This window comes from Dasypus novemcinctus, chromosome 9 (assembly GCF_030445035.2).
Source record: "Dasypus novemcinctus isolate mDasNov1 chromosome 9, mDasNov1.1.hap2, whole genome shotgun sequence".
Taxonomy (NCBI): Eukaryota; Metazoa; Chordata; class Mammalia; order Cingulata; family Dasypodidae; genus Dasypus; species Dasypus novemcinctus.
Genome location: NC_080681.1, coordinates 59,260,326 through 59,273,485, shown reverse-complemented (window position 1 = coordinate 59,273,485; position 13,160 = coordinate 59,260,326). Strand labels below are relative to the sequence as shown.

At 33.8% G+C, this 13,160-nt stretch overlaps 1 protein-coding gene across 3 annotated transcripts in view; it reads left to right on the top strand.

Annotated features, from left to right (window-relative positions):
* Positions 1-13,160, top strand: part of LRRC7 (leucine rich repeat containing 7) — a 641,808-nt gene that overhangs the window by 612,246 nt on the left and 16,402 nt on the right. For 2 of the 3 annotated variants that reach the window (XM_071217384.1, XM_071217382.1), the window contains one exon: positions 9,100-9,190. In XM_071217384.1, the coding sequence (XP_071073485.1) occupies positions 9,100-9,190 (91 nt within the window). Of the gene's footprint in view, positions 1-9,099; positions 9,191-11,295; positions 11,720-13,160 lie in introns of those variants that run through there. The other variant, XM_071217383.1, reaches the window with a different exon arrangement.

The window sequence follows — 13,160 nt, the reverse complement described above, 5'->3', positions numbered from 1 at the left end:
CATAGCCAGTAGAGCAAGATTAATCCATGACAACCTATTAGAAAACTAAAAAAGCACTTGATTTAGTAACATAAATAATAGGTGTTGAAACAGTGTTAAGGGAATGAAGTAATTAACCTAAGTTGGTGTTATGAAGGGGAGAATGCTTTCATTAACTTGGGATGCCAAGAGGGTGGTCACTCACAAATGAAAAACAAGATATTGACCTCTCCTCTTCATACTTCATCCAGTGAATCAGAGAGTGAGTGGGAGAGGAGAGACATGTGTGGCTAAGAGAAGTAGGGCTTAGAGATCTAAGGGTATGGAGGAAATAGAGAAAAGGAAGTTTACTTCTAATGAATCAGGACATCCCCCAGGCTTAACAGAGAAGAAGGGGGAGAGAAGGAGGAGAAGGTATACTTGTGGGCTAGATTGGCATGACTCTTTAGGAAGAGGGGTAAGAGGCTTTGCCAGAAATAAGAAAATTTGGGGAAGGGAAGTATAAACTTCATGTGTTAGAGTTATGAAGCAAGGAAACACTGGGATTTTAAAGTTTCTCATGAAGTTGAGGGATTTGAATATGGAGATGGTTTGGAGGGTAGTGGGGCTTACCTGCTTACAGCATCCTCTTACTCAGCTTAAACTCATTTATTCAACAATCTCAGCTATCAGGGAAAGAACAAACAAAAACAAAACAAAACAGAAATATTAGAAGACAAACAAAAATGCTTGAGAAGCCATAATTAATATCAAAAGTCCATGCACTATATCACATGCCTTTTGCTCATAAGAGAGAATTTATTTCATTCTTGGAGACTTTGACCTGGTTTTCCAGACAACCAAAGGGAAAAACTCTAGATCTAGGCTCATTGTCAGAAGCAAGGTATCATAGCCAACAGTTCATTATCCAAGAAGTGAGAGAGAAACTTCCTTTAAAAGACAGAACAAGATTCAAAGAGAACAGCAAACTGATTCTTTCTGTTTCCCAAAGGTCATCCCTTCAAATGCCTTTGAAGAACAGGGTTCCTTGGTCCAATGAGTTTCAGAGCCACTTCATACTACTCTATCCCTCTATCCGACAATGTACTAAGCATATTAAGAAGACTGAGAAATCTTATAAACATATATTTCTCAACATGTTTAACCATGCAGCCCTCTCTACTAGCAAGGCCAAGTAAACATTTATATGTAACACATTTTGGGAAATGTTTCTTCAAGAAGCAACATCTAGATCCACTTTTTCCTAGAGAGTGTTGAATTAATAATAATCACTACGAGTCATTTAGAAAGGGTTGGAATATATGCATTTTTCTGTATTTTTTAAAAATTTTCCAAAAAAGCAATAAAAAAATAGAGTGAGAAACATTTTTATGCTTAGAGTGAAGTTTGAGACACTTAAAGCAATAAACTTAAGCTATTTGGAATTTCCTAAAGCATTTTCCAACGAAGGCCAGATGAGTTCAGATTTCTAGAGTTTATCTTATTTGGTGGTTGAAAATCACCAGAGATTTGGGGGGCTGGGGGTGGGGAGTAGCAATCATGTAAGTCTTAGCATTAAGGGAAATTATTACTTATAGTGATATAATGTATTTGGAGAATAAGATTTTTTAAATGATACAGTTTGATTTAGGAGACCAAAAGTAAGTTTAAAAATGCATACAGTTTTATATGCCAGAGTTTCACTGCATATTTTTATCCAGTTAGTTTTGTTCATGAAGTGAAATTTCTGTTAGCAGATAATTAATAAAAGGAATGAGAAAATACTTTACAAATCCAAAAATATAATATTGTAACTATTAAATAAAATATGAAAACCAGTAAAGACAAGCCCAGTACAACAGGCTAGCTTTAACTTCCATCTTTGGCTAAAATCAAAATCATATCTCTAGTGTATCATTTAACTCTCACAACAACCCTGCAAGCTATCTATTGTTAACAGAGAATAAATAGCTTATTTTGGACTTTTCCCATTATATAATACTGATTCTATTGGAGCAAATTTACTAGTAGTATCATATTCATCACAATTTTCTATTTTTTGAAAATATGCATTAAATGCCCACTGTGTGCAAAATATTGTACCAAGCAAATGTAAACAATGTCACAAATGACTATAACTAAGCTCTTGCCTTTACACAACCTAGTCCAGAAAGCAGATTTGCTCAAAATTGCACAGAGTAGAAAATGAAGAAGGAAGAGAGACAGGGAAGAACTGATAATCAGAAAGCTAATAAACTGAACCCATCTGTCTTCTTTTATTAGCATCACCCTAAAATGGACCATCCTAACTGCCAAGAGCCCCCTGAAAGCTAGGGGTTGATTCTGTAGTTACTCTTTTTGTGGTAAAAGTAAAGGGATTGAAGTATAACTTGTTGGGCAACTGCTTTGCAAACAAAGGTAGAGCCTTAATTTATTAGAGATATTCATTTGACATGTTTGATAAGAAGAAAACAGGCATTTTAAAATCAGAGCAGATGAGTAAATTTCTTCAGGATTACTATTTGTTATCAGTTCCATGTCAGTTTCTAAACTAATACTAATACTAATAATTCACAAAGTCTTCAATTGAGTCTATTCTATCCTGCCATGTCTTTTTGTGAGCCTGAACCCATGAGACATTCAAGCTTCAGTATATGTGTAAGACAGAAGAGAAATTCTTCATTATGCTTTTTATTCTATGAGGTGGGTTTTTTTTAAATACTACAGTAAAAGTCATTAAGACTTCAAACTGTCTCACACTTAAAAAGGGCAATGTAAATTTTTCAGCTGAATTCTAAAAATGTAAGATCTGCAGTTCAGATTTTTGATAGAAAAGAAAATTTTTCAAATGATTGGCTTAGAGTAAATTTAGTATTGGTTATAGAGTGTACTCAGCCCTAAATATATCCTAATATTTAATAAAAATACTATCAGATTCAAATTATGAAATGAGAAATAATCCCCAATTAGTTAATGTGAAACAAAAATATAATTATCTAAGATTCCCCCAGTTTCTCATAATGCCTGGCTCTCAGAATTCAACACTATAAAGGTTTACCCTTATAACTCTAATTTGGTTGCTGTATTTTTAGTTTTCCCTCATCCCAAGAGCCATAGGCATTTAAAATGCAAGACATTAGTGTACTAATATATAGCTAACCTACAAAATACATGTGTAATGGCCCACTGAATTTACTTGTCCCTTGAGGGTGAATTTAAAGCCACCAGAAATCATGTCTATGTCTGTAATCTGATTTCCACATTGGAATCTAAAAGGAGCCATGCTGTTCTGCATAGTGGATTATCCCATCAACCCATGGCCAAGACTTCTCAGAGGGTAAGCCTTTAAATTTAGAGCTTTAGGTAATAAGAATACAACAGAATTCCCAGGAGAATTACAGCATCACCTTGAGAATTTCTACAGTATAAACATACATAATTTATCAACAAAACATTTACTAAAGGAAATCAAAGATATATCCAAGAAGCACCAAGAGGAGGAAATCCACAAACCAACTGTGTTTTACAGTAAATTGATGAGAAGGATGATACTCTGTAATTGCAAAGGTCTACTTTTTCTTGGAACTGCAAATATTACTTTTTTTTTTTTTTACCCAAAAGGGCAATTAAAAGACATTTTGTGGCACAGAAGATGCCAAATGCAATTAAAATTAAGAGGGATATAATCTGGAAATAATGTAAAGATTGTAAGTAAAATGCTCCTTTATACTTTCAAATCAGCTAAATTTAGAAACCCATTAGTTACATATTCTTGAAGCATAACATTTTCCTAATATCTTTTCTTTTCCTTGATTGTTTTCCTATTAACTTCATTGCAACTTAATCAGCCGCTCATTTATTTCTTATTTTTCTTATTTCCTCAAAATTGTGTCCATTTTATTATAACCTGTAATAGTATATTTATATAAAACACAGGTAGCCAAATGTTGCAATATATTTTTAAACTTCATTCATTTAGCACATATTCTTCAAATCATGATTTGCGTTTTATGCTATGCATATAATTCAAAATATCATACACATAAATACAAAGCATATGCATTATTTTTCAAATCACCATTGCCTAGATGATTTAAATCCAATACAATTCTGAGGACTAGAATGACAGGGAGTGTCTTAATATTCATTTGATTCAGTGATGTAATTTAGCAATCTGCTTATTTCCTGGGAGTTCAGCCATATTTATGTCTTCAATGATGTAACTCTCATTTGGACTTAAAAAAGCATGAAATCTAAAAGCTGGTGCTTTGAACTATAATAAAAGCTGAGTTTTAAAGGGGTTTCCTTGGCAATAAATCAGAAGCTGGACTGTGTTTCTGAACATCTTGAAGTCTCATTTATTACAATTAGATCCAGATTCAGCCCAGATTTAATCCAGCTACGCCTTTCCCTACTCTTTGCTTTGGGGTACAGAAAGCTAGTATTAATTAGCGCCACTGGAAAATATTTGATTCTTTTGGATTTCCTGCTCCTTTCAGAACACTCTTTGTCCCCTGCAGGAATAATTCCTCCCAGATCTCCTCCTGCCTGGATCTCTTAGCAACCCAGAATTTCCTGTCATTTCTCACCATTGCCTTAGCACCCATGAAAACTCTTGTTTAGTTCAGGCATAGGCCTAAAGCCAGCTTTCTACTATCCTCTCACAGAAAGGATTGGGTCCTGTTTCAATCTATTCCTATCTCATTTCAGACCAATTTTTCTAGATGTCCAGGTCAACAGCAAACATTATCTTTTCGTTCTACTTTACACTTCCAAAGCTGCAACCTCATTCTGTCCTCCCCACTTTTCACCCAATTAGATATTCCTTCTTTCACAATGCTCCCTTTTAAACTTATTTCCCAATACTTCTCCCAGCACCCTGTGTGGTTAAGATGAAGCTGTAGTGAAAATCTAACCCTTGTTGCTATTGCAGCAACTCCAACCTCCTTCCTGAATTCCTTGTCCCTTGTTTCCAGATTTCTCTTGTACACCTCAGCAGTACCACAGACTCCATTGTTTTAAAACAATTAAGCTTGCTATTTCTCCAAAAGTTTCCATTTACAGTTAATGGCAGCAGATTTTGATTCCTGCTTATTTCTTACACATTTGGCCAATTAGGTGCCAAATTTATGGATCCCTCATACTAAAAATCTCTTCCTCTTTCATCTATTTCCTCTCAAGTTTTCTGACATTGCCCTAGCATGTAGTCTGACTTTTCTTCTTTTAACTGTTGAGAAAAAAAGTTCACATATGGCCACAAATGCAATTAAGCCTAGATTTCAACCTATAATAAAAATGAGAAATTCAGCATTTCTGTAGATTCTAATTTAAGATCAAATGTTATTTCCTTCAGTATTTTTGGAATAATTCAATTAAATCTAATAGGAATCTGAACAGGAATCACTGTAAAGGAGAGAATTATGTTAGAGGTGAAAGAGCAACAATTTTTAAGGGAAAGAATGTTTACTATTTTATCACTTGAAGTCAGTGAAGAATTGAGAGAAATAATAAGAAATACTGTGGTGTCAGATGATCGAGCCTTAGCCCTTTCCTTGGCATGTGACCTGAGGCAAGTGGCTTGGTCTTTCTCTAAGGTATAGCTCTTTCATTTATAAAATGATAGGATTAGCCAAGATCAACAGTTTTCACATTGTTTTCAGGAGCTCAGTGGAGTTGGAAGCAAGCTTGTCTCTGGATGGTAAGCTACTGTCTGTGTCCACACATCTCTCTCTCTCCTATCTATCTTCCCACCATTGTTGTTTTGTTTTCTTTTTTTTTAAATGTCTTACCTATTGGACTATCTTGCTTCCTTGCAAGGTTCTGTGAACTAATTCTACCTCCCCAAAAGCCCCATCATATTAGCTTATCTTTATGGTTGCTTCCTATGTTAAAGCATAGGATCTAAATTCACAGGTATTTTTATTTTTCATTGCTTACAAAAATGATTACATACTTGATCATCTTAAAAGTCTGCCTGGTTTGGTTTAGTCAGAATTTCACTGAAATAGTCAATGGCTCACTTGGGCAGTTGTGTTCCCCTGCTAATCACACTTTGCCAGGTGTCAGTTCCAGGAAATTCTTTTGTTATGTGCCTTGGAGAAACAGCTTCCTGGGAAGATTTCCCTCTTTTCTTTGCCTTCCACTGAACTCCTATAGCATTTTATTTATCTCTGATGATGCTAATTCAATTCAGCATACATTTGCTGAGTACTTACTATAAAAGGCTTTTTTCCATATTATTTTTAGTTATGTTCATGGTTTATTTTCCCTCGTACATAGTCAACTCTTTGAGGGGAACATCCCTGTTTCATCTTTTCCTTACTTCCTATCCCCATTGCCTAGCACAAGGCCTTGGATCAACACACAGTAGACATTTCTGATGGAAGAAATGAAGAAATAATAATAGTAGAAGTAGGCAATATTCTTTTAAAATCTTTTGATAAAACTATCATTCAAATTAACATGATTCATGTTATGATCATGATTCTTTGTCTGTCGGGGTTTTGCACCACTTAGGTCCTTAACAGTGATATTATTTCTTTTTCAGTGTTATTATTTTGAGATTGGTAGTTTCTAAAATCAGAAATGGTCAGGTCTGATGACGGACAACATAGCATTTGTGGCCTCCAAATCCTAGAGCATTCCTCATCCGTAAAACAATGGGACATTAAGTGTGGAACAAGTCCCTGAAAATACCCAGTGGGTTTTTGTGTTCATTGCAATTCTACCTTTGTGTCTGCAGATAGAGAAATTTAAGCAGTGGCAAGTTATTCTAAAGGCTTGACAGCCAAGAACTCTACTATTAAAGCTAAATTTTAATTTCACATTTAAGGTGTCCCTTTTGGTCAAATGAAGGCATTAAAGTTTTCCTAAAAAAGAAAAATAATATAAGCATATATTTTGCCAAGTTTTCTACTTTCCTGATGTTAGAAGTAGTACGAGAGTAGAAAGAAGAACACAGCATAGGCTATAGTCTCTGTTCAATATCACCAGCTGACCAGAAAGAACATCAAATGGTCCTAGTCATCCACTTTTTACTGCAATTCAAAGCAAGATATTTGTGGTGTGTAACCTAAAGTTCTACTCAACTACTCTGTTGCCACCATGGTGCCCACTGCCTACCTTAAAAGACATTTTCATTGTTACGTGTTCTTAAGGAATGAAGTTATAATTTCTTTAATTCAACACGGATTGATACTTCTAATTATGTGGGCTTCTAAGAGTTTACATTTTTGTTTCCTAGTATTTCCTTATTGGTAGATGTACTGTGGTTTAAAATGCAATATTTTAGGGTCTTTGTCTTTATCACACCAGCAGCCAATCAACTTTAATGAACCAGTGATGAGATGTATCAAATGATGTTCATCTAAGTTGCAAAGATTGTACATATTGCTAGAGACGTACTGCTGTTTAAAATTCTAAAAAGCTAACAACAGTGAAATATTGTACATGATTGGTTATTTGAAAAATTAACCATATTTTAAGGGATCATTTAATAAAAGAATAAGTAAAATAACAAAGACATTGTATGTCCAAAATAAATATCAGTCAGTTGAAAAATGAAAAATTCCGTCACTTAACTGACTTTACTACCCATACTTTGCCCAGCAGTTATTTTCACTGATTCTTCTTTTCTGAATCAACTGAGTGCAAAAAAAAACTTCAAGGAAAACAGTAATATAACTGTCAGTCAATGACTTTCCAAGATTTGTCCTATTAAGTTTTAATAAGTTTAAGTTTTATTTTGGCCTTCACACCAGTGAAGACTTATGGAACCCACTTCTCTCTATATTAATAAAAATCATTCAAATCAATATAGTCTGCAATTTAATGTAAAGAAAACCAAAAAACCATGAGCACTCACTATAGACTAGTGTGTACATAGAGAGAAATAAATATCAAATAATAGCCAGTTGGAATCTTGAACATGTAACCTTAGGCTAATTATGTTTAAAATGAGTTTGAGGAGTCAAAGTGGGATCAGCAGAGTGTGGCCTGCAGCATTCGCAGGTAGTTGGATGAGTTTACCCCTCAATCTCAAACCTTTCCTGAATGGATTAACAGGAAAACCTGTGATGGTGAAACTTAAGTGGGGAATGGAGTACAAGGGCTACCTGGCATCTGTAGATGGCTAAATGAACATGCAGCTTGCAAATACAAACGAATACATAGATGGGGCATTATCTGGACACCTGGGTGAAGTTTTAATAAGGTGTAATAATGTCCTTTATATCAGAGGAGCTGAAGAAAAGGAAGAAGATAGGGAAATGAGAGAATAGAATCTACCATGGGTTTTACTGTGTATATATATATAGTGTATATATATTGTATATTTCTAGACAATATTTATTTGTTTTTCAAAAACATAAAAAATTTTAAAAATAAAATGAGTTTGGATTACTTAGATTAATAATTCTTAACTAAATCATTAATTAGTTAAGAATTAACTAACCTCCTTCCTGAACTCCTGCCCTTGTTTGGAAACAAGGGCACCTCCACTGTTGCTAATCTCAGTGTGGGCATGCCCTCTGTTGCTAATCTCTGTGTGTTTTACCCCTAGGGATCCCTTAGCTATATTGGATTGGATTAGATCAAGAACCACTGGTAGAATAATGAATATACTTGCATTTGGCAATGGAAGAAATAAAAATGACTTATTGAATATAAAAATGTATAAAATTTTCGTTGTGTTACAATAAGATTTAGCCATATTGTGTCTGCTAATGTTTAGCATGACTGAACTATTTGACCACTCTGATGGTTTTATATCAATGATTACATACCAAGAAGGCAGTGTTCCCGGGCATATTTCCAAACCACTTCAACTAAGTTACTGCCAAAAAAAAATCAAAACAACAACAAAAAACTAAACTACTGTATTTTAAATACATCCATCTGTTGTTCACCAGCATATCTCTGTGATTAGCACAGTGGCAAGAACTGACTAGGTACTTGATAAATATTGGTTGAACGTATAAATTGAGTTGAAGCTGGATGAAAGTAATGAGGTGTTTCCAGAGTTGTCTAAAAACTGACAACTTTTTGCTGCTCAGTACTCCCAAAATCTTATGATTAACAGCAATGAAAAAATGACATACAAGAGTTTGCACTGATTGCCCTGTTTTATTTGTGTTTTTACAGGCAAATGGACACAGTTTTGTACATATGGAACATGAAAAAGCTGTATTACTACTGAAGAGTTTCCAGAATACAGTAGACCTAGTTATTCAACGTGAGCTTACTGTCTAAATATTTTTTATAAATAGTGAAGATACTTCTAGCCAGACCTAATGTTCAAAAATAAATTTATACATAGAAACAAATTTTGCCAATTGCTGGACCAATGGCAAACATTAGTGCCAAATGTATAATACTATATGTTAGCACTGATCATCCTTAAAAATGTTAACTATATAAATATGATATTCATGTGGTTATGTATTAGTTTCAATTGTCAGCCTCTGGCTGTGCATTGGTGCAGTTTTGTTTTTTTTTTAAATCAAATTAGTTTCTTCAAAGTGGATTTCCTATAATTTCAGAGCACGGAAGCACACACAAGCTCTTTATGAATTCTGCTCTCCATCAGAAACACTGCCTCAAAGTTGTATATGCCTTTATATAGAAAATACAAATATAAAGAATTGTAATTCCCATAAAATATTTCTAGCACAAGGTATATGTTGGCATATATACAAAAAGAATATAGAGAAAAACAATATTTTCTTAAACTAAACATCTCGGATTGAGAAAGAAAATATATCTTAAAATAAGACTTTACTATATTGAATCTTTTTTCAATAAAAATTACATACATGATAATGCCTTATGAAAGTAACTGTACATATGGTATAAACTGTTTATATTTGGTTCTATATTCATTTGCTAAATTCTCATAATACAGAGTGAAATATTTCATAAATTAGCCATTCATCTCTTGGACCTGAGTAAAATTAGTCAGGACAAACTAATTAATTTGTTCAATGCCTTCAGCTAATTACAATACATGCAGAGCTAAGAAATGGATGAAAGGTCATTATAGTTAAATTTTTTCTCCACAAATTTAAGCAGTGAATGATGGGTGGCAGGAAAGTTATTGCTTTCTTTCTCTCAAGTTTACGTTGTTTATAAACTGTAGCCCCTGTAATTTATTTAATTGTAAATGTGGTATTTATTTGTGTGTTGCTTTATTTAATTTACTATTTTCAAATCATTCAAAATGGGTTTGGGGAATTGATAAAAATTATCATTAAGAAGGACTGTTGTTAGAAAGCTATAGTAGGAGTGATTAACAACAACTTTCGTATTTTAATACGAAACTTCAAATATATTTTCTCAGAGCTGTGGTTGACCTGTATTATTAATTCCAGTGCCTGTTTTTGTGGACAGATAGAGAAAACACTTCAAGCTTTTTTTTGCCCTGAAAATATTTCAAAGTAAAGAATATCCTAAATTTTGTCCCATTAGAGAGAAAGAAAGGCATTTAGAATTAGTTGCTTTTAGACTGGAACTATTTTCCACTACAAATGATCAAAATTCTTTTTATAATACTTTAAAAATATTTCTTTGTGATATTGGGCATTTCTTTAATTAAAATATTAATTTCAGATTCCAGAATAATTTCCCAGAGTTGCATGTATGCATTTTCACTCATATTTCCATGAAGCTCTTTTTATTTAATGAATTTACTTTACATGCCAGTGTTTCAAGTATTTTATTAGTATTTTCACAATTGTATCATATATTGATGCTGCCAAAGCTCTGAGAATAATATTTGTAAGTTGATTGTTTTATGGGGACATTGAAAATATTGTATTTTTGTAGGGTCTATTAAAATGAGCGACACTTACTAGAAAAGCAGTGGTATTTTTTGGCAATAGAATTTGTCACTTGAGGACAAATGACACTTCATTTTATATATGATGCACTAATTTTGATGTTGCTTTGTGTCAGGGTGACATACCATGATTTTATAGAGTTTGACAATTAGAAAATGATTAAATGATTGGCCTATTTAATGTTTCCCAGAAGTAACTTTTAATGCATTTTAAAATATTGACAGTTTCTGATGAGGAATGTCTTTTAGAGCCTAGTTTTCTTTGTCAAAACACACTCCAACCCAGTTTCCAACCAGTATTATAGATGATCATTTTTAATCAAGATGGAAGCCCTCCTTGACCTCACAAGGTCACTTAAAGGAAAAAAGAAACTCATGGGTGTGGTTTGGTGGCAATGAAAATCTCAAATCATCCCATCAGTTTCATTTAATCTACTATGGGAGAGTTTGGAGAAGAGCTGGATATAGTACTTCCCCAAGTCTCTCTTTATGTCCGGTTTCAGCATCAAACCCAGGGTCTGAGGAGATGCTTCTGAGGCACAAAACTGAGAGAATCCTGTTCTTAGTAGACATCTCTGCCACTCCAGATGTGACCACATTGTCCTGAGCCAATGCTTAATCCCTCCTTCAGGAATATGGCTAAAAGGAAAGGAATCCCTGACGACCTGAAAAAGAAATATGAATAATAAGCCCAAGTACCTCATTACTGATTGTATCTGACATGCTGCATACTGAGAAAAGGCGAGTAAGAATGAAAAGCGTTTTGTTTTGTTTTTTTAAGGTTCAACTGAATAAAATCATGAGGGTGGAAAAAACCTAATTGATTGTATAGGTGACCAGAACCAATAACACACTGAATTTTGAAGTGATTGTTTTTGCTGTCTGAAATTAGAATTTGCTTCATCTAAACAACAACAGCAACAAAAAGTAGTCAAGGGTGCAAGGGTGTGCCTTTAGAAAAAGGAAAGCAACAACAAAAAAGAAAAAAAGGAGTGGAATTCATGATGGTTCCAAAAGACTCTACCTCCTGCCTCCTGGTCTTTGATTTTTATTGGAATCTTCCAGCTTAGGAAGCTGCCTAGAGCTAATAGATCAATAAGATACAGTGAGGGAACTAAGAAAGTTTAGAGTTGGGAAGAAGAAGCACTGAAAATTATTGGTAGAATTGCTGAAGATTTTGCAAGCCAAATAGACATTAATGAACAATTATTAAACTAAATATTTACAAAGATTATAACATTTTGTCAGAAAAGCTCTCTTATGATGATTCTTCCAGACAACACAAGCAACCTAAAACAAAATATAAATGTAGCTCTGACAAGTAATACTCAAAGTCAGTATGATATACAAATATATATATCATGCTCATTCGTTGCTCACTGAAGTCTATAAAAACTATGTGTCCTAGCTACTCAGAAATGTAATTACATTGACATTAACCAATCACAATTGTCTCTGGACCTTACCTTGGATTATCACTTTCAAAATGGTAAATAGGCAGCAACAAATCAGCACCTATTTGTTTTTTTATCTTAAAGATACTTACACACATATCACTAATATAATTGTTTATTTAAAAGTAGGACTCAGATAACTTTCACCAGAAAAGCCAAAGAGAGAAGAGAAAATTCAGGAGGAAGTGGTGGGGGTGGAGGTAGGGGAGAGCTGAATAAGTTAAATTTATATATTCAAGTATTAAGTGAGAAGTATCTAAATTTGCCTAAATGTTTAGAAGAAGAAAAAGCAGAAAAACATTCCATGTTAATCAAACAATTATTTAATATCTCAATACAAAGCTTTGGAAAACATAGTGTACTTGCCAACTTGTCTTTCCATTGTCATTTAATGCTGTCCTTAATAAATTTCTTCCCCTCATTGACACACAGATGAAGAATGTGTATTGTGGTGAAGATGAAAACACTCTCATCAAGAGGCAAGAATATCAAATATCAAATATCAAGCATGATCAAATATTAATACAAAGGGGCCACATTGGTATAGGCCTACCACTCTAATTTAGTAAATTCAGTCAAACGACATGCTTGACTGATTCCTGATAAACCAATCAAACCCCCGGTTTACTGAAACACTGATCAGTCAAATATTTATGCAAAACAAACAAACAAAAAAAAACCAATCAGTTAAGAAAATGGTTGCTTTAATATCAAGAAAAGCAAGATTGAGTTTCCAGGATAGAGCAAAATTCTTCTCACAGAAGTGTTCCATCTTTCTGAAGCTTAATAAAATGTTTATCAAACAGCGGGTTGCTGGTGTGCCCTCTCTTGTGGTTGTAACTACCTGATGACTTGGAAATTAGGAGAGAATCTTCATATTCATGGTCACTTGCATGAACTTTTTTCCTTAGTGA